Source organism: Rhamphochromis sp. 'chilingali' (assembly GCF_963969265.1).
Source record: "Rhamphochromis sp. 'chilingali' genome assembly, chromosome: 14".
NCBI lineage: Eukaryota > Metazoa > Chordata > Actinopteri > Cichliformes > Cichlidae > Rhamphochromis > Rhamphochromis sp. 'chilingali'.
Genome location: NC_137941.1, coordinates 24,252,643 through 24,277,984, shown reverse-complemented (window position 1 = coordinate 24,277,984; position 25,342 = coordinate 24,252,643). Strand labels below are relative to the sequence as shown.

Sequence of the window (25,342 nt, the reverse complement as noted above, 5' to 3'; positions counted from 1 at the left end):
GAGCTAAGAAATGTGCCTTTGCTTCGGTTATTGTTTATTCAGCAGAAACAATGAAGTGGCATAAAAACGTGGTAAAACATTAAGCAGATACACGAGAACACGCTGCTATAAGTTGTCTTATTTTAATTGGGCGCCGTGCTCGTCATTCATATTAAACAGGCGCTGCCTATAGGCCCTCTGGCAATATGTTTTCCTTTATCATTCTGGGAAAATGTTTTGGCGTGTTTTTTTTGTCTCACTGAGAGAATGTTGCATAGGTATAGGTGTGACTACACCATCCAACAATACTTTTTCAAAAATCATCTGTGGTAGCAAAATACTATATTTCTAAAAACTGGTTTATTGTGTCTGACTTTTTTTAGTTTTTGCATGCAAATCCAATCTCAAATCCAACACAAATATCCTTTAAAGGACAAAATAAAGAAATAAAAATAAAAAGTGTATTTAAAAAAAACCTCAAAGTTAGATGGAGCGCAGGAGTTGTGCGTAGAAGTTCAATATCGCCTTTAATTCCGTTTTATAAAACCCCATTGGTGTTTTATTTCGTTACAGACACGTGCGTCTTTTGTAAACCCCGCTTTATTGTGGGATGATATCGAGGCACACGACTGGGAGCGCAGATTTACGTCTTAAAGAGGATTTAGGTCTATTAACAACAAAAGGCGCAGTTCATGGAACATGGGAGAGACCGCGACTTGTGCGTCAGCCGCAGTGATGTGAAGCGGGCTTACTGATAAATGGAGAGACATCAAACCGAGTCATTAGAGGGCTGAGATATGAGACTTTCACAGTGGCGGGCCGCTCAGGGCGGCAGACCCAGGGGATCGCACTCTTCTCTCGGCCTTTTTGTGTTTGTGTGCTGGACTGATGAACGACTTAGATAACGTTAAGCCATTATGGGCTCACTTATTCCCATGAAAAAGAGGGCACATTTTTTCACTGCTGATATCTATTGATTTCTATTCCCTATTTGTAAACGGAAACCGCGAAGGATTCCAATTGAATACTCAAAAGAGACCCGAATTTAGAGCACCAAAATATTAATTACACCATTATCCGATAATTATGCATCTGTTGCTTTTATATGCGGCTACTTTCCGCTGTTTTGCTGTATGCATTTATATGATATGCACTTATCTGCAGTAGGCAGTGGAAAATAACTTCAGAACTCCAATCAAATAAATTTTGGCTGCACTTGTTTTTGAGGAAAATAAATGTTTGGAGGAGGGGGTCACTTGTTTTTTTCAGACATTACTTAGGCATTATTAATATCTATTGTAATTTTCACTGGCTCAGCGTTAGTACCCGTTCATTGTGAAGCAAGTCCTCATATTTTCAGTTCACTCGCAACTTTATAATGCTGATCGTTGCCTCCGTGCCTTTTGCTCTCAGGAATCTTGTGTGCTAATTCCAGTTCAGACAAGTCCAGAAAGCATGTAAACCAGAAGCTATTGGTGACTCATGCGCACATAAAGGTTCAAACACATTTGTCAACAAATGACAAAGGAAATCAAAGCGAAATTCCACAAACCCCGCATTTCTATCTCCTAATCGCGTTAATTAAATTTTCGCCGAATTAATTAGACACAACAGCCATATACAGCCTCCTCACAGGAGTGAGCCACCATAGGCATTTTAATGACCCCGTAATTCAATTAACCGCCTCCATCAGTTCCATCATTGATTTGTGGAAGAAGAAGAAGAAGAAGAAGAAGAAGAAGAAGAAGAAGAAGAAGAAGAAGAAGGAGGAAAAAAAAGCTGCTGAAAGTTGAATTCTGCAAAGTCGAGCCGGCCTGTAATTGCTCGAGACACAGAGATCCGAGGGAAGAAGGGGTGGGGGCGCTGGGCTGAGGTGGCCGTGTATAAATAGTGTGCTCTCAAATACACAGTCACAACAGCAGGAGTGATCTCACCTCCTCTCCACCCCTTCTATCTATCGCTGCTGCCAGCCTCCTAAAAGAGCGTATCCGTGAGCTGTACACTGGTATATAGAGACGGTATATGCTGAGAATTCACGGTGGATTTCCCTGAGCAGGAGCACTACTGAGCGACAGAGCTGACCATGGAAGAACTTACGGCATTCGTGTCGAAATCGTTCGATCAGAAAACCAAGGAGAGCAGCAAAGAGAGTATCACGTACAGGGAAGTTTTGGAGAGCGGCTTGACAAGGGCGAGGGAGCTGGGCAGCCCGGAGACAAACCTGCAGGACATTACGGAGAGCAACCACTGCCCGGTGCATCTGTTCAAGGACCACGTCGAGCTGGAGAAGGAGAAACTGAAGGACTTTAATGTTACGAGGGCGACAGAGGGTAAGGTTTTCACTTTAATTGTGAGAAATGCTCCCGCGTGATGTCGGGGAAAATGTCTCAAGTTCGGCTGTCTGGTGTGTCCGGAGCGAAGCATTTTTCTTGTTGTTGTTTTAATTATTATAATTGTACAAAATCTACGCGCATAAAAAAGAGTTGAATTTACGTAACCGCGTTTAGTCAATGTAGTTCCCCAAAGTTAACGCATTAATCTGTTATTGCAATGATAATTTTACAAAGCAGGAGGCGGGCCCTTCGCCAGACCATCGCTTTAACTGTTTAATGATAGTTTGCAAACGAAAGGAAAGAAAAAATACAGCAAGATTTGTTCTGTAGAATATAATCGTATTAAATGTCTAATGTTTAATAATGATTTTAGCTTTATTTGGACTATATGTCATCATTTTATGCCGGTATTAAACTATCCGGCAACAACCTACTTTAAGTCAGCACTGCAGTGTATTTTCTTTTGCCTTTATTAGTAAATTATGTATTCTTGTACATTCTAGCAGGCGTTGTTTAAAAGCTTAAATATAATGTAATTATGATGCAGTGTATAAACCCATAGCCTGCAGGACTGCCGATTGCCACGCTACCTTAGACTGCACACTCTAGAGTAGCAATAAATCTTTTTATTTTTTCAGTTGCAAAATCGTGTGTAAGCTGAAAACATAAATAGATCTACCTTTTAAAAATCACTTTATTCATTTCCAGTCTGTGAAGTAGCATACAGCAGGAGCACAGGCCTCCTTTCACTCAGCAGTCACAAATGTGCAGTGGGCAGAAAACTATGATTTAGTGGATTTGTTTCTATATTTATCCTGTAAGAAGAGTTTAAAAAAATGGAGTCAGCACTATGGGGCAATAATCAGCCCTATAACTTAAATTAAATCTGTCTTTTTTTAACATAAACTGATCGGATTTTATTTAAGTTAAAATGACTTTCATTTGAGAGAAAAAAAGCAGTTCGGCGTCAGCAAAGTACAAACAGTAAAATGAGACAGAAAAGGCCATTAATTGCAGCAGTTGTCAGCTGTGTTGCTAAAATTAACACTGATAACACTTAATAGCTGCTTATATAGGCTGTTCTATTTTTATTAGGCTATAGTGTACTGTCAGCCACGCAGCGTAATGGTGTGATTAAATAAAAAAATCTGTTGGCTGATGATTTTTATGGATATCCTAAAGGTCTGTTTTATGGAGGTGAGTAATTAGGCCTAAATCTTCTCCGTTTAGCCGGGACTTATTTCTCTGCTCTTTAAATCGCTTATACCCTTATTAGGCTTCCATATTGACTGATTTACTTCCATTACGGCACTGACATTACACGCTGACTTATGGAGGCTGGAAATGCAGCCACGGGCCTCTCTATTGAAGAACTAAGCTGTGTAATGTGTGTGTGTGTGTGTGTGTGTGTGTGTGTGTGTGTGTGTGTGTGTGTGTGTGTGTGTGTGTGTGTGTTGCTGTCAAAGTGCCAGGCCTAAGGCCCCCTGTCAGGGCCCAGTGTTGACTATATGGGGGGGAACCCTTAATGCGCACTTGTGATATGTGTGTTTTGAGCTTGGAATGTGTGCATGTGTGAATTTTAAACGCATCTTCTCCTTTAAAAAACAATAATAATAATTGTTTCCTTCCCCCACCACCCGTGGGCCGTTTAACAGGGATATATGAGTGTAAGGAGAAAAAGGAGGACGTGAAGTCCGAGGATGAAGATGCACAGGGCAAACTGAAGCAGCGGAGGAGTCGCACTAACTTCACCCTGGAGCAGCTCAACGAGCTGGAGCGGCTCTTCGACGAGACGCATTACCCGGACGCCTTCATGAGAGAGGAGCTGAGCCAGAGGCTGGGACTGTCCGAGGCCAGAGTGCAGGTGAGGATTTCCCACATAAGTTACTCACTTTCTTCACTCTCGTGTCTGTGATGCAGAGCGGAAATCGTGCTGTTGCTGCTGCTGTGTGAGGAGCGGCCAAGAAGCTTTGCTGTCTGTCTGTCTGTCTGTCTGTCTGACGGCTGTAGTGTGAAAATATTTCTGCTGTTGTTAAGCAACACTTGTAAGCTCGCGTGTGTGTGTGGGTGATTTGTTAAGTGGCATCACTGCTTTGTGGGAAATATGTTAGTGATCTAGCCAGCCCTTAATTTGTTCTATAAGGAAACCCCACTGTAATTAACCGAAAATATAAGAAAATATATTTTTAGCTTTTGAGGTGGAAAACCGGACCATGTGGATCCATCGTGAAATAATTTTGCTATAAAACACGCATATTGCTATAAAAACTTGAAAATATATTATAAAACTGTGCAGTCATTTTGGAGCCTTTAAATAAACCTTTTCTGTTGTGTTTGCTCGCACACTGAGCACGTTTAAAATCCTTTGAAATGACTCGAAATACGCAAGACTGCGTGTGAGCCACGTGAAAAAACGACTTTTAAAAAAAATTTCTGGTTTCTTTTGGAACATAAACAGGTCGCATCGTGTGTCCTGAAACATACAAGTAAATAAATAAATAAAAAACAGAAGAATAAAAAGCTAGGAGCTCATTAGTTTAGTGACAGGTTGACCACTTGACAAATAAATGATCCAGCTTGTTAGTGAAAAAGCTCCACGTCTGAAATATTGCTGTAATATTCCTATGGGGAGGTTTGTAAAGCCCCGTCTAGCTTTCTCTGTGGTGTCCTAATATTCCTACAGGGAGACGGTTTCACTGCGACATTTATAAATGTTAGAAACATGACTGCACAATTGCCGCAGATTTGACTATTTAAAAAAAATATTTATTTAGGAAAATATCAAATGTAGAGGGTTCACCATGCCCTCTTAACAAGGATGACAAATAACTATTTTTTAAAAGTGTGTGTTTAATGAAAGATTCACGTACAGTAGCAGTAAATCAGTTGTAAACCGTCCAGGATGGATAGCCTCAGAGCCAGCTGAACTTGCAGCGGTAGGCCTGTGGAGCCTTGTGCCTCCGATCCGAGCATCCTTGCGGGTAGAAAAAAAGAAGAAAGAAATCCAGCCAGTGATTAAAATGAATGAAGAGCCTGAATGGCTGCTTCAGGGGACGCGCTCTTATGTCAACTCGTATCGCTCCTCATTTTCTTTGTAATATCTGCCATTGGCTTGATGTAGTGTCCCCATAAAAACAGATTAGAAATAATTCAATTCTGGGCCAACTCTGCTGCTGTTCAGCTATATCTAATCGGATGAATAAGCCGCATCATAGAGCTTTATAAGCCACCGACTACCTTTTTTCCTGAGCGGACTTAGTTGACAGCAGTACACTGCGATTATCGCTAATAAAGTGCGTGCATTAAAATTATTTATGGAGGAAATATGACTGATAAAGACCGAGTCTGCGTGTGTGTGTGTTTTATGTTATCAAATAGACACTTGGAACCTACCGATGTTCTCTTTTGGGGGAAAAAAGATGAAGGAAAAAAAAATAAAGCATTTTCAGGCTGTCTTTTGGGGGGGTGCGCACTGGCACATGTTTTCTCCAGATTTAGTGAGAGCGAATTGCAGCAGGGCTGTTACAGGCTGTGAACCTGCGCTCCGAGCAGCTGTCAATGAATCTAATTGAAAGTTATGAGAGCTTGGTGAGGAGCAGGCAGTAATTCGGTTAGGACTAATATCTTTGGGTTTCTGGCGCGCTGCTAAATTAAATGTCATTATTCACTGTCTCTAATAAAAAATCAAAAAGGAAATGAGATTAGGGTATTTGTGAAGCGCATCATTGAGTGGCCCTTAATGAAGAAATAACTGTCTGAACCAGTGTAGTTCACTTTGCTTAACATACTGGCACGTAATTGGAATTGATCTCGGGCCCGTCTAATATTAGCCTTGATTTATCTGAGGGATTACTGTGCGTCTATGCAAAATCACCTGGGATTTTCATAAACACCTTTCCTACCATCATTTACCGCTGTAGAGCTAATAACTCACGGCGTAAACAATCGCAAACAATAACGACAATGTGCAGTGTTTAGCTTCAGGCCTACACCACGATGATGATGACAATAATAATAACAATGATAATAATAATAATAATAATAATAATAATAATAATAATAATAATAATAATAATAATAATGTACTCTACGTGGACAGGATTTATAGACATTGATAATGCATTGACAGGAAAATCTCACTGCTGTGGTTTTATTGTAAAAACTATATTTGGATGATATTTTGTGAAGCTGAGAGCGAGACATTTGTTTTCCTCGTAATTTTCGCCTCGTTGTTATCTCCTGCTCTCTCGCCTCGGTCCCTAATGGACGCTTTATCGACTTCCCCTGTTATTGCAGTCCCATCGACACGATGTTGCACGTCGCTCCCCCGCAGCTTAAAAACGGCGTCACGGCACCCCGAGTCGTCAGCAACATCATCAGTCGGCGCCCTTTGTGGTCCGCCACCGGTCGCTAATTTTCGCATCTGTAAACGATAATCATCGCGGGGGTCGAAGGGGAGGGGAGATAATGTTATTCAACGAGGCAAATTAAGTTGATGGTGATTAACAATAGGCCCGCAGCCTGCAGCTTCAAAGGCAGTCAGCAAATTGGAAGGTAGTTAATGACATTTATTTATTTATTTGAAGGATCACAGTATCCTTGTAAAATTGCTACACTTTTTCTTACAACCCTACTAGAACTTTGTTTAAGTTACAGTGACTTTAAGTGGCTGTAGCTTAGGAGATAGAGGAGGTCATCGGAAGATTGGTGGTTCGATCCCCATTTGCCAAATATCCTTGGGCAAGATACTAACCCCATGTTGCTCTGTGTGCATGTTAGACAGAGCAAAGAAAAAAGTGCTTGTATGAATGAAGCAGTTGTGTAAAGCGCTTTGAGTAGAAAAGCGCTATATAAGAACCAGTCCATTTAGCTCAGTTTTAAAAGTATGTTTTTTAATCTATAAATTAGTTTAGTCTCATTTACAGTCTAATATTTTTTTCCTCTTTGAAAATTATTACAATTCGTATTTATTTGTGAACACACGTGACTTAGGTTTTATTTGCTTGCGTGTGTTGGATTTCCCCTGTTTTTATTTGCCTGGTTCCAAAAAAATAAATACATTTGTCCATTTATGACAATCTAATTTCACTATTTAAATATGACAACAAATAGGATAGAAACTGTTTGCATCTATTCTAATCAGTTCTTTTCTCTTTCGATTGCAGGTTTGGTTTCAGAACAGGAGAGCAAAGTGTCGAAAACAAGAAAACCAGATGCACAAAGGTGAATGCAATTTGCTCCCTTTATTTTGGCCTCTTAATATTATTATTAGTGAATTTATTACTGATTACATTTTGACACAGTTTCACCATTTTTATGACTGCATGTGAAAAAAAAAGTTGTGACCTCCTCATCTCACATAACAACAACTGTCTGGCTGTCTGACAGACATCTTTCCCTTCTCTCCAGGTGTTATTCTGGGCAGCGGCAGTCCCCTTGACGCATGCAGAGTAGCACCCTATGTCAATATGGGCGCCCTCCGGATGCCCTTCCAACAGGTAGGCCATGTTTTCATATTTGCGGTAATTGACAAAGCTTGAAAAATCTAAAAATAATCCAGAAACCAAAATAATCTTAAATGTAAAAAAGGAAAATAAATAATCCAGTGGTGACAAGTAATGCGTCATCTCTAAAAAACCCCATCAAATAAATGTAAAAGTTGAGACTGGACTGTTTTGCGCTTGGATATGCGGTGGAATTGGTGTCAGAGTGGGCCTTCTATATTTGTGCTTCCACATGCATGTATATAAGCCATGTGCAGCTATTAGACTGAAGTGATGAAAGAGTGCATACGTGGAGAGGGGAGTGAAAGGGTGGGGGTGGTAGACCTCAGTGCACCTTTCACCTTCTGGCTGTGGGGAGAAGGTTGGACCGTACAGGGAGAGGAAAGGTGGGCAGACATTTGATCTGCTGCTGTCTGCTTCTACGTCCCGGTTGCTGTGTTGTCTGCTTGACCCTGGCTAAAAGCAACGGCCTAATTAAGCCAACAGTGCGGCGGGCGTGAGCACATAAAAGAGATGATGAAAGCGGGGAATGAAGTGGGCTCTGATGGATATTGGCGTTGAGCTGCACTGGCAGGGGTGGAGGATTGAGGCCTGCATACTGAGAGAGAGGCACGTTGCACGAGGTTGAAACAGGCACTAGGCATGCATGGACTCAGATATTACAACGCTGCATATGCATGGGAAATGAGGAGATGGCTAGCGGCTGGTGGATGGGTAAGGTCGTGACCTCTTGTCAACAAAAAAGTAAAGACTTGTGTCTTTTAAAGCAATGCAAAGTTTGTGTGTGTGCCGGGCCGAAAGCACACAATCACTCTGAACCCACGTCACCTGTTCCATTTTCAGAGACAGATTAATTTCTGCCATAACCCACAAAATCAAGTTTCATAACTGTGATTTGTTTTTCCAGTGGTCCTTCTGCATTGTGTAACCAATCGCGTTCGCACTATACAATTGGAAATTATCAGTCACGGCTGCAGTTTGTTCCCCGATTCTTTCGGTGAACGCGATATGTGGAAAAATTTGTTGTTTTGCAGAAGGTTTTGTTCGGATGCCACTGCAGCGCTTAGCAACTACAAACTCGCGGGTACAAATTCATTTTCCCTTTCGTTTAACAACTTCGATTTAAATCTCCCTTTTTGCATTTTTATACTAAAATACAACTAAAAATAATATTTAGTCAAGTTAAAACTTTGACTTTCTATCGTGCTATTTTGGTTGGAGAAGAAAGCTAGAAATACTTGAGTTTTCCCACTTCTTCCTGTGGTGTTTGAAACACATGAGACACGGCAACAGGCTCAGCTCTCTCCCTCTGAAGTAAGTGGATGCTTAATTTTCACCTACTTCTTATAAAATAATTGCCAAGAATGTGAAAACTGATATCCTATGCTCCTTATGGTTTCTTTTTCTTTTTTTTCTCCCCTTGACTCAGGAATATGTCTGGATAAATATTTATAACTCCAAATATGTGAATATCTTTTCAGTGCAAAATAGTTTATTTATGCAATTGAATACATAATCAGGATAACAAGACTGCGTATTTCCAAGGGTATACCATAGTCCTCAGTCTGAATTAAACAAATCTGTTCTGGGTCCTAGAAAGACTTTGATTCTAGGCGATTAAATTGGATGTGGTGTCTGAGAGCAATGTATGATTCATTAACATTTAGAATAGCTGACATGAAGAAAGGGCTAAAGCGCAGAGTGCAGCCCTTAACTATTTTCATAGAAAACACACTGTAAGCAACAGCTTTGAGGGGGAATTTAATAGTGTCAGACTGTGAAACCTAAATCCTCCCCACACACACACACACACACACACACACACACACACACACACACACACACACACACACACACACACACACACACACACACACTTGTCCTGAGGGGCTCATTCTGACTTTACGTTTTCACTGTTCTGCAGGTCCAAGCACAGCTCCAGTTGGAAGGGGTCACCCACTCCGCCCACTCCCACCCTCACCTGCACCCTCACCTGGCCGCTCACGCGCCCTACCTGATGTTCCCGCCCCCTCCTTTCGGACTACCAATCGCATCTCTGGCCGACTCGGCCTCGGCGGCGGCGGCGGTGGCAGCAGCCGCCAAAAGCAACAGCAAGAACTCGAGCATCGCCGACCTGCGACTCAAGGCAAGAAAACACACCGAGGCTCTGGGACTCTGACCCCACCGGGCTGCCCCTCCGCTCGCCTGATGCCCATAATCGCCTCTCACACAAGACTGAGCCTGTGAAAGGGCCGTGACACTCACAGCTAAAACTAAAATAAACAAAAACACTGAGTGAGAATGAAAGAGAGGAACACATAACAGAGAGGGGGAGAGAGAGAGTGGGTGTGAGAGAGAAAGGGGGAGAACAGTGGAGGAAGAAAATAAAAAAGAAAAGAAAAGGAGGAGGGGAGCGAGAAAATTGTCACAAAACCAGCTGCCAAAACAAACCACTTGTAGAGAACGGTAATTAAATACCAATGAAATCACCTTTTACTTTTCGCCCAACAGGCAGGACTTCTGCGGGGCCAGTGGCTCAGTCCACTCCAGGCACAGATCACATCCCAAGGACCGTACAAACACATGTGGATGTCTGTCTGAGGGCCAGGCCCGGGGCCCGTCAGACCAGAAGATGTTAGAACAAAGCAAACTGGCAGGCAGCAGCAGGGCCAAAAGCAGAGCCTCGCTGACGCTGGCTGACGCCATGTTGACAATGCAAAGGGTTAAACTTGTGTGTGTGTGGGGGGGGGGGAAACAGACCCAAACATCACCCCACCGAGGTATTGGAACAGCTCTCACCTTCACCCGCCTCCCCAATCCCCCCTCCCTCCCCTCGTGCCCCGCTCCTCACTAGAGAAACGAAAGAAGAAAACATTTAAAGAACAAAAAAAGGCCATATTTGTCTCCAACCACTGTGTTCCCTGCTGCTGCCAAGTGCATGAGCTCTAATGGAGGACCGTTACTGGGACTGGTTTCCATCCGCACCTGACATTAACACTCGACAGCTGTTTTAAACACTGCCATCCAACATGCTCCCCCCGACACCTTCAAAGTCAAAGGCCTCCATTAGAGCCTGATACCCTTCTTCTGATGGACTTATGCTCTAACAAAAGCAACAAATCCGTTTTTTTTTCTCCCTCTTTTTGTTGTTGTTAGTCGCAGACTGGAGAGACGTTGCTCTGTGTTGTCGGGCATGTGCTGGCGAGACTTTTGGTTTGCATTTCTCCCTCAAAGTGTGCTCTATCTCTCTCGCTCTGTCGTTATTATTTTCTTTCCTTTCTGTTTGTTGTGTTGTATTTTTGGGTAAAGAAGTGAAGATCGCCTTTGCACTTCAGGTCTCACACGTGGGTGTTTACAAATGGCACTACAAGCAGATACTACTTTATTAATTAAAGCGGGGAGCTGGGTTTGATATCGTCACGCGATCAGCAAAAAGAACAATTATCTTAGATAAAGGGTATAAATGGGATTTTCCTTTTTCCTCTTTTCTTCTTTTGTAATTCTGAAAAAATATGAAGAAAGCATCAGTCAAACTGAAATGCAATGGTGTGCAGTTTAAGTGCAATACTGTAAATAGCAAAAAAAGAAAAAAAGAAGTAAAAACAGCTAGCAGTTAGTCCTCAATGATAAAGAGACCCAATGACTTTATTTTACTTTTATTTTTTTCATGCACTGTTGGAGTGTTCAGTTTATTTGCCAAACCCACCAGTTTTTCTACAGCAGTGTATATTTTGTTTAGTTCGAGAAAACCCCCTTAAAGACCAGGTGCCATATCCCTACATAACCTCCTATGTATTCAGACAATTTTCTATACATCAGGCACAGCTTTTATGAGGAAAGACATGAGCACATTTTTGGATTCAGCAGAAATTAAGGTAGATGAAAATAAGCTCTCTTAAGTACTCCACCAACGGTCGAAGAAATCCTTTTTGCTTTTTGCATTTTTAGGAAAAAGTGTTTTATCAGCAAATCAGCACCCTAACCCAAACCGAGCAGTTGTTTATGATACGATTAGTTTAATTTTGCATGTTGTATGTGATTTTTTTTGTCTTTTTCATCCTTAATTTCCAAATAAATTCAACGTGTATGTTACAAATTGTTCCAGAAAAAACATTGGGATGAAATATCGTTTATTTTGACAACCTTTTAAACACTGCTGTCAGACCCGTGCTAAATATATGGATCCGCTTCAGGTCCGCGTGACCTCGATCAGTCTCCAAACAACATTTTCTGTCTTACCAGACCTCCATTTAGAAATGTTTATTAATGTCTCCATTTTAAATTAAGCATATGGGTGTTTTATTTATTATTTTGTCTGAAAGTTTATGAAAGATTAAATAGTTGAACTACAAGTGTACATTTTTACATGGCTTTGCATTTATTTTTGTATGTTTTTATTAAGTGTTTCATTTTGAATTGGGGGGTGGCGTGGGGTGTGTGGCTGTAGTAAGTTGTTTGCCTAAAAAAAAAAAAAAAAAAAAAAAAGTAGCGTGTCCGAGTTTACAAACATTTCAGGGACGGTTGAATTTAACAATCCATGGAATTTGTTGTACCCATTAAAATGATTACCATTTCATATGCAAGCATGCCTAAACATGAATCATCGTACAGTTTGTTTTTTTACCCTTTTGAGTCACAAAATATGAATGTACATCTTGTACAAGTAAACTATCAATAAAGTTATAAATATTTGTACACGACTTTAAAAAAAATACTGTTCAAACTTGTTAAACTGCACGAAAAGCCTGGGGTTTTGCACATGAACTAATCCTCCTGGGGAGTGTAAGTGTAATTTTCCTTATACCCTCGACAAACGAACAGCACTGCAGTCCTCAGAAATTACTTGGATACACAGTGGTAACCACGTTTCCAAGATAATAACAGCAGCCCACGACTAATCCCCTCTCCCAGTGTTCGGGGTATTTGCGTCATGCTCTCTTCGTGCCTCACATCATGTTGCGGCTGATCCTCAACAGCAGTCTCAATCTGCGGATCAATATTAATATCGGTCTACAGTTGACATTCACGCAGACTCCGTGTTAGCCGGTCCAGCTCTTCACATCCAATCTGTGCCACACACCAGCAGAGAAAATTGAGCTGCTATAAAATCCAGATGCAGCCCTTTTTTTTTTTTCTGGAGCCTCTTGCGCGGCACATCTCTCTCGCAGTGTTTGTCAAAATGACACGGATAAGATTGGTATGGAAAGTGGGGGGCAGTACAGTCGTCAAATAGAAGCAAGATGGCTGTAACTGGAGTGGGAAGCCTGCAAGCGTGGAGGGAAAATAGCAGGCGAGCAAAGAGATGCGAGGGTTACTGTACATCTGACAAGTGATGTCCTCTGACCCGTGTGCTCAGAGAAGAGCTTTGGTTTGTGAGGATCGAGAATTTCTGCACGTTCGTCAGCATTTCAAGTCAGTCCCTCCACTTGTCTTACCCACACATACTACATTTTGCACTTTAAAATGGTCAGCGGCTTGTTTTTTCTCAGTGTATTAGCTTCCTCAGGGAGCCTAATTCCAGATGTGTGTATACAAAGTAATTATACCATGTGCTATAGTGGCTTATTGTTTGAACCCCATACAGGAATTATCCCAAATGGCGTCCTGTTGAATGCGGTACCCCCTAGAAGGTCGCCGCGCGTTTAATTTGTACCTCTTTGCTCATACATCAAGATTGAGTGATATGGTCGCAGACTGATGGCTCCATATTTACCCAGTGACCCCTCTGGCTGAGGCTAGGTCTGGAAATAACAGCATCCTTTTATGTGTACTAATAATTAGCAAGGCACACACAGCCATCCATCAACCACCAATGAGCCATGGCTGCTTTGTCAACATGTTCAAGCACATAAAGCTATTTATGTTGGCCACAAGTAACAAATACACAATAATATCTTAATAGAGGAGAGAGAGAGAGTGTGTGTGTGTGTGTGTGTGTGTGTGTGTGTGTGTGTGTGTGTGTGTGTGTGTGTGTGTGTGTGTGTGTGTGTGGAGGGGGGTATTTAGTGGGCTCCTGTGCTTGATATTAAATGTACATCTGGTTTTATTGCTAATGAACGTTTCCTTGGTTCTTACAGGCTGCAGAATGAGGGCTCGCTCCTTATTGTCCCGACGTTTCGTTTTAATCCTCTGTTGAAATGTACTTGGATTCCCTATAGTGATCTCAAATTCTGCTATAAACAAGTGCTTCGTCAAGTAACTGTTGTGATTTCCAAAAAGTACAGATCATCAAAAAATTTTTTCTCCCCCATACGTTCCTTTCGTCGTCCACTTCTCGTCACGTCTGGTTCGGGAAGAATGAGCTTCGCAGCTTGTCCCAGAAGTCTGAGGCTCAGTGCTACGCCGCGCTAGCCCATCAGAGGTCAAGTGCTCAGGGGTCACGTGAAAATAGTTTTTTTTTTTTAATCACATTCTCATAATACTCTTTGAAATGCCACACACAACTATGATCAGACGGAATGTGGGCTGTCGTAGCCTCAACATAAAGCTGCGCGGGGCACCGGTAATGGTGTGAAATGACAGAGCTTATGGGCCTGAGAAGACAGTATATATTTAGCTCAAAGACATGAAGTTAGAGCTTTTGTCATGCTATATCACAATAACTTGAGGGGCTACTTGCAACAACTCTGAAAATAACAGGCTTGTTTGGTTTAGTTTGGAGGTTTTTTTTCTTGTGTGTGTGAACCAACTTTGTGGTTCTTAAATCCCGAGTAAATCCTGTTCCTGCAGTTTCAGCTGTAACTTGAAGTGAAGCCACCCAGAGAAACCTCAGCTGAAAACAATCGAGCTGAAGTGCTGAAGTCACTACGGTCGGCCAGGGATCAAAGGGCGCCTTTCATCCCAGTTTGTTTGGGCTAGACTTTGCTTTGCTTTGTTGGCTAATGCTCATAAATGTATCTGGAGTCATCAGCGGTGCGAAACTATATTAAAACCAACATTTTAAGTCTGGGTCAACACTTGGTCTTTCTTTTTTTTCTTTTTAAGTGAAAGTGGAAACTGTCAAGAATATAAATTCTGGGTGGAAAAAAAAGAGGCATTAAGTTCAAATTCTGTTCAGCTGTTTATGTTATGTTCATTAGCCGTTTACTTTCACTTCAAGCATTTGGCTTTTGTCGTTGCAATCCAAGCAAGTTATCTAATAAAAACACATTATTTTCTGTCCTATTGCAGCGTCAATTAGAGGTGATTACGAAACTTATCCGCGCCATCTACAAACACTTTTTCCTAAAACTTTGCATGAAAACAAAAAATAAGCTAGAATTAGAATAATTAGAATTTGGGATTATTCGAAGATTAATCCCAAATTGTTCACATTCTTTAGCTGCCTTTTATTAATACCCGTCATACTCTATTACTGTCAGTGTAGTCACTTACAAATACACGCAGACACCAGGATCTCTATAGAGTGGCTGCGTTTAGATGGTTTGGTTTGGGATTTAATCGTCTGGTCGGTTGTAGCTAGATAAGAGAGACTTTCATGATGTTTAGCTCCATCCAGTGGGCTTCAAGTATTTTTGACCACATGTTCTCTCCTGGTTTCACTCTCTTGCTGCCAGGAGGATCCACTTACACGTTTGAAACAATATTAGATTAAAGACAAAGTCCAGGGGCATCCAAAACAAAGTTTATTCTCAGTTTAATCACAATCAAACATGCACACATGGATAATATAATAGTTTGTTTAAGGATTTTTTTTCCAGCCACAGTATCAAAGGTCAGCAATATTAAGTTTGAAAAAGACATAAGAAAATGGCCTTTTAACAACAGCCACATTAGAATCAATTCAATTTGACTGCTTCATTTTTAGAGTCTTGTTATTTTGCATGTTAGGTTATGATGGTAAGCTGGGATGCATTAGTAACACTTTTTTCACGGTGACAAGTCAAAATATCTGAGCAATGTATCTGTTTTCTAACAAGACTCATAATTTATTTGATAATTGATTCTTCTTGTGGCGATGTTAAATGAAAGACACAGATGTGGATGTTTAGGTAATGGGATCTGCTGCTTTATATTTGGACCAAACCACAAACTTTGGGACCAACAGGAAATGCCAAAAACTGTAGTTTTACTAATGGCCACTAGAGGCTTGAGCAACGCTGAGTCATCGATTGCAAGCTTAAAATCTCAAAATTTGCAACATAAATAAACGGGTTTACAGCCTGGTCTCTTTAACTAATTCTACTGGTTGAGGGGGTTAACTTTAAATCATATTAATGCAAAAAATTATGCCTAATTAACAGCATGGCTGTTCTGAGTGACAGCAATAGATGTCTAGCGATCATAGCTAGCTGCCTGCTAGGTGTTATCACAATTAATCTTAGCCACTGAATTGGACTTCAATACTGTGTTTTTGAGTTTGTTGCTGCAATAAAATGTTGTAAATAGGATTCATGCTATGCTCAGAGTGATTTTATAGTACTAATTAGGAGATAACCTATCTGTGTGTGATGCTCTCATACGACTTATGGATCTTGCTAAGTGAGCTAACTAGCATTAGCTAGCCACATGCCCTACGGTTCTGGCTTCAAAAGAGTAGTCCACAAACAATGGGTGACATCATGGTGGCTACATCCATCTCTTATGTACAGTCTATGATTATAACACTTCTGTTTCATTAGCAGGGAAATTATGAGGAAGAAGTAAAGTGTTTTGTGATGATACTTCTCCCAGCCTTTGTGTTTAACATGCTAATCAAAATCTTTTTTGTACATTAACTTTTTATGTCTTTCTCTAAAGAGAAAAGTGTACTTTGGGCTTCTCCCAGTTTAGTTATGTTTCCCGAAAGAAAGATTATGCGTATTTATGTTAATAATACAAAGCTAAGCTAATTTCATGTGCCTGGTTGCAGTTTAACATAACTGTACTGTGTGAGCATATTTTGAATGTGATGACATAAGACATTGTGGTCTTGGTTCTTGTTGTTCACATTCTTCGCACTCTTTGAACTGCCCACAGCCACTGAGAACATATCAATTCTATTATCAAGTGGCTTTTTTTCCCCTTCAAAATAAAATAGATTTTTTAAAGAAATAAAATCCCTAATGAATGATGCACCATTGTTTTCCTTTTCTTTTTTAAAAAAATGGTAGAAATAAGCATTCATCTGCAGTTTAAAAACCATAATTCAGTCTGAAATATCCTCCACTGAAGTGCTGAGAAACAAACACTTCAATAGCTGTTTTTCAAAAATATGTTTCTTAAAATGTCAAATCCCTTTGCTGGAGTCTCTTTCAAAGCTGTTTTTAATTACACAGCTTCAAACTACTATTTAGACAACAAATTCACTCTGAGAAAATAATCATTGCATATTAATGTGATCAATAATCTCAACCAAACGGCAGTTTTATTTCCAGCCGGGCTGCCTGTTTATCTGAGCTCCACTTCCTACCGCGCAGAGAATTTAGTCAATACTGTTCACTTTTTGTTCACAAACAGTTTAGGTTATGTTCATATTTGCAAAAAAGAATGAAATAAATATTTTTTAACTGGAAAGCAAATAAGCTGAAAAATCGAAACAGATGTGGTAAACATAGCAAAACAGACCAACAGATCATCAGATTAAATTCCAAACGTGTTACCTTTAGTGAGTTCTGATCTCCTGGAGGTCTCACATTCACATTTCTCTTCTCAGTGCAAGATGCAGGGTTAAGAAACAAGTTTGTCACAGTTTAAATCTTATACTAAACGTTAAAGTAAATATGTCCTGTGTAGGCTTTCTCATGAAAAGACGATTTCATTAATGTTGCACCAAACCTTGAAATCTATATTAATTAGCCTGGCAAAGACTCCAATTCAGTTTATCAGACAGCCTTGGAAAATGTGAAGAAATTTTTTTTGTTTTGTTTTGTTTGTTTTTTTAAAGAAAGTTTAAACTTTACACTCTATAAAGTATTTTATTATTACAGGACAGTCTGGACAATGAACTACCTGGACCTTTCCTGTATTTTTACACATTTGTTCCTGGTCTGCCCCACTTAAGATCAAAGTGGACCGTATGTGTAATAAAATGATCTTGACACTCCTGATCTATATGATAATGCAGACGTGCATGCTTTGCACTTATCTTAACTATCGCCGAGAAAAGGACACCTGAAACAGCTCTCTGTTTCAAGATCATTCAGAAACGTTTGGTTTTGACGTGGCCCAGAAAACATCAGCCTGACAGACAACTGGCTCCAGTCCTTTTTCTAAAGACAGACAAAGAAATGAGTCCTGGTGATAAGATTACAAGTACAGAGATTTAAATACAATTTGATGGTTACCCAACTTAATTGTATTATGTTAACTGGTGACACATGATTAAATTAAGTGTATTTTAATTAAGTTAACAAATCAGATCAGCAGATTTAAGTTACACACAGAGCACATGAATAAAAATAGCAAGTTAAGGGAACAGGTTATAATTTCAAGCTCGACTACAGCTCCGATGCCATTTTTATAGTGAGGATAAAGTTCTCCTTTTTTTTCTTTGTCCTGTGCTTTTTTTTACAGTCACTAATTAATTTGTCCTGTTTGTGTCAATAGCTGGAATACCCACTATATGTACATTAATACTTGAAACATTTGCTGTGTTTGCTCACCCTTGTTAAACAAATCTTGTGCTTGCCTGGTGAGAGACAGACAAAACAGCTGTGCCCTTTGACGTTTTAGTAGTGGTCACGTACTAAGTAACAGAATCTGAATACAAGCAGTGAGCTGGACACCTCAGAGACACATTAGACACAGGTGTCAACAGCAATACACAATTTTATAACCAGTATGAACTGAGTTGTTGGTTGTGATCTGTTTGTCAGGACACTGTCACATGTTCACATACAACAGTTCAAAACTTTATTTGCATTTGCAAAAAACTAATTTTAGGTTGATGCTACTTATTAAAGTATCATTTGGTGTGTTCTTTTAGACTTGTCTGATAATTTCAAATATATAAATTAAAGTTATATAAATTAATGTAAGTTTTGACTTAGGCATCTCTTCCATAATCAAAGTGTCAATGATATACAAAAACATTCTGATCATTACAAGGTTAAAACAAAGACAAACAGACAACTACACACTCTCGCTTCCACACCGGCGGTCAATTTTGAATCACTGCCTAACCCAAGAAGCATGGTTTCCAACTGTGGGAGGGACGCCCATGCATTCAAAAAAAAGAATCTGCACTGCAGCAGGTATAATGCATTAATGCATTATACTCTCTTAACTGATGTCAGTCAGAATAGATAAAAGCCAAACCTGTGCAGTTAGCTGTCCTCTGCAGGGTGGTGGGAAAGAGATTTTAGGAGCAGCCCTACAGATTTGTGGCCATCATGTAAACAGTGAATGTTAATGAAAAAGCAAACAGCCTACCTCTGCAAGTTACGCTGGAAAGCAAGTTTGAACAGTTGCGATCGCCCCTTTCCCCCTTCAAACAAGGAGCACTGCAGGGGAAAATAATTATCTGTTATTTCCAGTCTTTGGGTTACATGCATTTAGATGCCAATGAAAACAACTTCCAGTTTTGGAGTTTTGGTAAATAAATGGAAAGAAATGCAAATAGACAGAGCAAAAAGCTTATTTATTTCATTGTGATCAAAACTATCTGATGGGAAACTATAGCAGGCAAATTTGTGCCAAATTTTGGCTTCTCAAACTAAAAATAAATAAATAAATAAAATGCTCATGGTGATTTTGTTTGTCAGCACTAACGTAGAAGTGCAAACAGAAGTGCTCTAAAATAGAAAATGAAATTTACCTCTTATTTCCATGATTAAAGAAACATTTGTCACTAATGTTTTAAAACTGGTGTAAATCCACAAAGTGTGGATGAACAGATTAGGCCCCCATCACTGGTCCAAGGTAAAAAGATAAAGTAACCTAACACCTGGTCTCTGTGCGCAGTAAGAAAAACTCACTTTGATTTCATGTGTGCATATATCTATGTGTTTATGTATGTCCTAGACATATGCATGTACTTGAATCTGTTTGTCAATCGAATTTAATTTGCAGTGATGGCGTTTTATTATTTTTTAAAGAGAAATAACGTTTTTATATAAGGCGAATTTCATTCAATTACACTTTTTTGTTTTGCAATTATTTGTAATTTGTATTAACTGACTGCATTTACAAGTAGACAATGTAAATTTACAAAAGCCAGTCCCACTTCTTACACTTTTCTAACATATTAATTTTTTTTAAACTATATGATGTGTTCACTGGAAATATAATAATCTAATGTTAAGTCTTATACAAACATTTTTCTAATACACACAGATATTGTAGTCTATCAGACTAAATCTTTAACATGCATTAATTAAACTGTTCACCACATCTTTCCCCAAATAAGAAAAGATTCTCCTCCACTTTTGAAGTTTTCCTACTAAAATTTGATTCGCTGACACGATAGCTTGTGCTTATTCCCCACATTTGTGCTTAAAAACTTCCCTGCTCAGTAGGAATTCATCATGACCAGCAACAAAATGAGGGCGAATCATGCAGCTGGTACAATAAGCCAACACAACGTGTAACAAATTAATCAGACTTGGCCCAGGGCATGCTTTGGAAAAATGATCTCATTTGACCAGACGGGTCGTGGCTCCTCTCTAATGATAACAGCGTACAGCACCGTGACTCCTCATCTTTGTTGTGGTCATTAAGAAAATAAAAACAGCAGCCTGACTGTCAGATTCTAAACAAGTGTGAACATGGCTGAATTCAGAGTGTAAGATCGCTTCAGTGACGCTTAGCAACCAATTCATATATTTAATGATTATGAATTATGCATATTTTCCCTCAATGGAAAACAGATGGACAGCAAAATGCACTTCAGTGAAATAAGACAGCCCCCAGTTTCCTACAGATCAACATGCACTGCAACGTTTGTTTGCAAAAACCGACGAGGTTATGATATATGATTTGTTTATATACAGTGCACGATGGAATAATAATAATTAAAAATCAATAAACACATTTTTGAATCCATCAGTTCAAGGTATAACACACTTCGTGTATATCACACACTGCTACCATGGCATTTTGACCTCTTAGATAAATCAGAGCCTTAACCTTGGGCTTTGGTCGTATCCTCAGCATACTACTGAATGCACTGCATGTGGCAAAATGAGATAAATCTGAATTTAAATCACACAAAATACATTCAAGACAACTAAACAATTCCCATGACAATGATCTGGGGTTATCTACAAACATGTAAAGTAACAGTATGTCATACACACAAAACTGACCTCTCACCTTGCAAGGATTTGTACTGGTGAAGAGCAGTGCCCTTAGGGGGGCCTCGAGACTTCCAGCACATGCTCTCTGCACAATGTGGAACTTATAGCTTCCCCTTAAGGTGTAGAATTGGAAAATATTTCATACAATAAAGGCAAATGGGTCTATAAATTGCCTGAGGGGAAGCTAGCTTTCCTGATTGCTTCTCATCTCACAGTTTCCCAAATGTTTTATACTCTTCTGACTGGTAATCAATAGCTACACATGCAGCCTCTCAGCCAGCACTGGTCTTTTATAGTATGCCTAAGGAGTAGTTGTCAGTCATTGGCAACCTTATAAATAGATTGAGGCTGCATGTGGACAGATGGATGCTTTCCCTGTCAGCTGTGTAATGCCACAGTCCAAATATTTTTATTTGATTTTTTTTTTTACAAGAGAGGATTTAACCTAAAGACTGTTTTTAAAAATGATACCATCTAATTAATTTAAGTGACTGTAGTAAAAAAAAATATTAAGTTCAAATTCAGTTCAATGTGTGCTTTTTATCAATTTTCCACATGTTGATTGGTTAAATGATCTTTGAACAACATATTGTCCACGTGATAACCTTTGGGGCTCAAAGACCAAGAGCAAGTCAGTCCTGATAGCCTCCCATGTTATAATGTCTGACTTTACAGGAGAAATGACCATGTTTACAGCCTGCTACATCAAACAGTTTTGGTGTCCCTACCTCTTCTAACCCTTCTTGTCAACTCTACATGAATGATTTTTTAATTTCTCACCAGTTTAAATTATATTGATGCATTATTATTAGGGATTAGTTGAGTCAATAAGCTGGATGCCTCGATTATGTTGGCTGTTGTGTTTTTTCTTGCTGCCACTAGTTGAAATTAATTGCAAAGAGATTCATCATCCTGCACATGAAACTCTCTTTACAGTTGCTTCAGTTGCTACATGTATCTGATTGCATGGAAGTTGCTGACTTGTCTGCAAACACTAGGTAATGACTTTTTGCAACGACTGTTGCAAAATTCTGAAGAGGGCGAAGGAAACTGGAAAGTCACCAACACATTTTAAAAATTGCACCTTTTGAAACATGCTGACTTCAGATCATTGCAACTCAGCAATTTGAAGGTGAATGGTCATTGTTTCCAGGTTTCACTATAGCTCAGAGGATTAATGGCAAGTGTTTGCAGATGAGTTGGCAGCTTCCATGGGCGACAGTGGATATCTGCTAAAAATCAGATCATTCTTAAAGAGGTTTTTCTTGTTGAGCACTGTCTTTGTGACCAATTTACCGCAGTAACATCTGGCAACCTCCAGCAATAACTTGCCAACCAGTCTCTAGGCCCATGTATCAGAGACAATATCAAACTCTCTGTTTAACCTTTACACATGCACTTTTAGCAAAAGGGGCAATTTTTTTTATTACAAAGATTTTGGTTTGCTTTGTTTGTCTCAGACTGCTGAAGCCTCGTATAACTTGATGCATGCTCAATGGTACCTTTTGGGTGTTTTTGCACCAAGCTTTTGGGACTACACATGTGCCCTCAGTAGAAACAGAAGGATGGGTGCACAAGCATTATTGTCTCTGTTCATAGCTAATCTACAAATAATTTATGAATTATTTATCAAATTTACAGAAATCTGCAAACTTTTACAATAAGTGCTGCCACATTTGCTAACAAAATAATTATTAGGCCATGCTTGTCAGCTTTGCAAAAGCTCTATTGTGTGTTGGATTGTACAGAGATTTGTAAGGACATCCTTGATTTCAGTCACTGCGGTGATGATTATCCACCCGTGAAAGAGACATCAGTAAATCCAGCAAGGCTGCTGTTTGCTTTGAAGTAAACAGAGTACCTAATTACCCTTATTTACAGGACGCTTCGGAATAAAGCATTATATTATCTTGCTGTGACAGATTTACTTGCCTAATAAATGTGATCATTAGGGTTTTCACTCCTCCAGCTATGCCGTGTGGATATTACTGCTTTGCTGACAATCAGATACACGCAAAAATACATCTTTGAAGTAAAGGGCAGAGAACCCCATCGTGAGTTATTATGGATGTGCTGGTGGAATTTATAGAGTGTTATTGACGCCTGCAAACCCACAGGGATGCCACAGACACACATACAGATTAATGCACTAACAAAAAAAGCAACAAATAAATAAATAAATAAAGCCCCAAAACAAATGTACTGTATAATCACCCTCAGAAAGCATTTTTTTCCCTGGCTGAGCCTGATGGCTGCTTTTGTGTGAACAGCAAATAAGTGTGGCAGGTAGATAATGTGGCACACAGTGATGAAACACAACTGGTCCTGTTAAGTTACTGTACTGCCTGTCCCTACAGGCATGCTTTTGCTATATTGATGAGCAAATGAACAGAGTTTGATTTGACTAGAGAGGATTCCATGAATTCAATTTTGATTTAAATAGCACAGCCCACGCCAGATGACTTTCAGTGGGAAGCAGGAAATTGGCTTGGGCTAAATTGAGTTGTGCTTGTTATGATGAATGCTCAGCAGCATATCAATTTGGAATGAATTTATCATCACACAGAGTGCTTATTACAGAAACTCTGAGGTAATGCATAACCCCTCTGCAGGAACAAACACCTTTATAATCTGTTTATTCAGTCAAACATGCGTTTGTCCGCAATCCTCCGATGAATCGTTTGGCTGAACCTGTGCAGTTTGGATGCTAAACTTGATGAACTTTTCCTCTTTCTGCTGTTATTCGGAGACCCAATTAGACGCACATATCCCACACAACGCTGCGGTTGGAGGCCAAAGTGCGTCTGTTTGTCCAAAGGGAAGAGACGTGGGAGAAACACATAGTGGTTTTACCCGCCAACACGCTGCATTCGGCACGGCGCATATCAATACAAGCAGTAACTAATAACACTGGCTGCAGGTATGTCTCTGAACATCAGAGGGAGACGAGTGCAAAGGTTGTTTCATCTTTTATAGATCCTGTTTGAAACCAGCAATTGCCTCAAAGAAAGACTGAGTGAAGAACCAAAGCCCGTGTGTGAGTTTGTGGGTTTTTGCGTGTATAATCATGCATGTGTACAGTTTATGAGTGTATAATCGGCCCCAGCAGTGTAACTGTCTGTTTGCAACAATCTTGCCTTGTCTTTGAAATTGTTTATGTGGGCCCAGATCCCTACGGTCGGATAAGCACGGGGCTGTAGAGTTCCCTGTGGAGGTCAACCTCTCTGAAGCCACCCCCTCCCTCATTTGCGATTGCCCTATGTGATATCACCCAGCAGGCCTGTGAACACAGGCCTAATGTTCTGGATGGATTGTGTCATGAAAGAGGACAATTATCAGGCAGTGAGCGAGGTCTCCCAGGGTTATGGCTTTAGTCAGATTATTTATTTTATGTAGTTTTTGAAGCAGGAGCTTTAAAGTTTAACAGCCCTAGGGTTCCTTGTTTTTTGTTTTTTTTTTGTTTGTTTTTTTGGGAGCCCTGGCTGTGTGTATTTGTGCGAGGGTGTGTTGCTGGGAATAAGGTTTTTGATGATCTAATTGGCTATTACTGGGGGTTTTCGGGCAATAACATTGTGCTCTTTTGTTTTGTTTTAAGGTGTAGTATATGTGATATTGAATCGACTTCATGCGAGGCCTTTCTACACCCTTCAGCATGTTGGCCATAGCAGCTGCTCTGTAGCAGAGAAATACAGATAGAATTACACAGAGAAGTATATTCTGCCCTGAATGCAAGTTTAGCTTAATGAGAAAACTATTTCTTCATTACAGAGGATTTTAACAAATTACATACACTTGTAAAATCAGAATGAAATGCACTGATCTTCATTTTTATTCTTAGTTTATGTGTGGATTAAGCAAACACACCAAGCGTTAACACAAGTGTTAATCAGAGGGCTTTAGAGATGCTTTGACTCCTACCTGCAGATGTTTAATGCATGTATGGATAGAAATGAAAGTGTTTTGACACTGCCAGCTAATTCTTGGGGAAAAGGCATTATTTCAAGGTTTTAGGACGTGTTTTTAGACTGGTGTGGTAAATGATCTGGGTATCAGGATACTTGATGATCCAATTTAAAACACATCAGCATTTAGGAGGGATTCTAGTAACGTATGGAAATAGGGTAAGAGTCAAATTTCCTTTGTTCAAGTGGTTATCGCTGAGGTTGACAGTCAGAGCACAAATAAAAGGATTTGTGCCACATTGGATTCGATTAAGACTACGCTCTGTGCCTACACTGAAGTCAACAAGAAAAGGATGAAGGAACAAACAGTCCTGAATGCTATTAATTGTATATAGTACTGTGCAAAA

At 39.8% G+C, this 25,342-nt stretch overlaps 1 protein-coding gene across 2 annotated transcripts; it reads left to right on the top strand.

The window, feature by feature from the left end:
* The first annotated feature begins 1,682 nt into the window (after window positions 1-1,682).
* Window positions 1,683-12,448, top strand: shox (shox homeobox). Of its 2 annotated transcripts, none has more exons than XM_080902530.1 (6): window positions 1,683-2,309; window positions 3,968-4,176; window positions 7,478-7,535; window positions 7,722-7,810; window positions 9,741-9,962; window positions 10,328-12,448. In XM_080902530.1, exons 1-6 carry the CDS (start codon window positions 2,063-2,065, stop codon window positions 10,415-10,417), a joined length of 915 nt encoding a protein of 304 aa, XP_080758656.1. In that variant the 5' UTR covers window positions 1,683-2,062; the 3' UTR covers window positions 10,418-12,448. The 2 variants fall into 2 exon arrangements, with proteins under 2 accessions (XP_080758656.1, XP_080758655.1); XM_080902529.1 differs by having other exon boundaries at window positions 7,701-7,810.
* The last annotated feature ends 12,894 nt before the right edge of the window (window positions 12,449-25,342 follow it).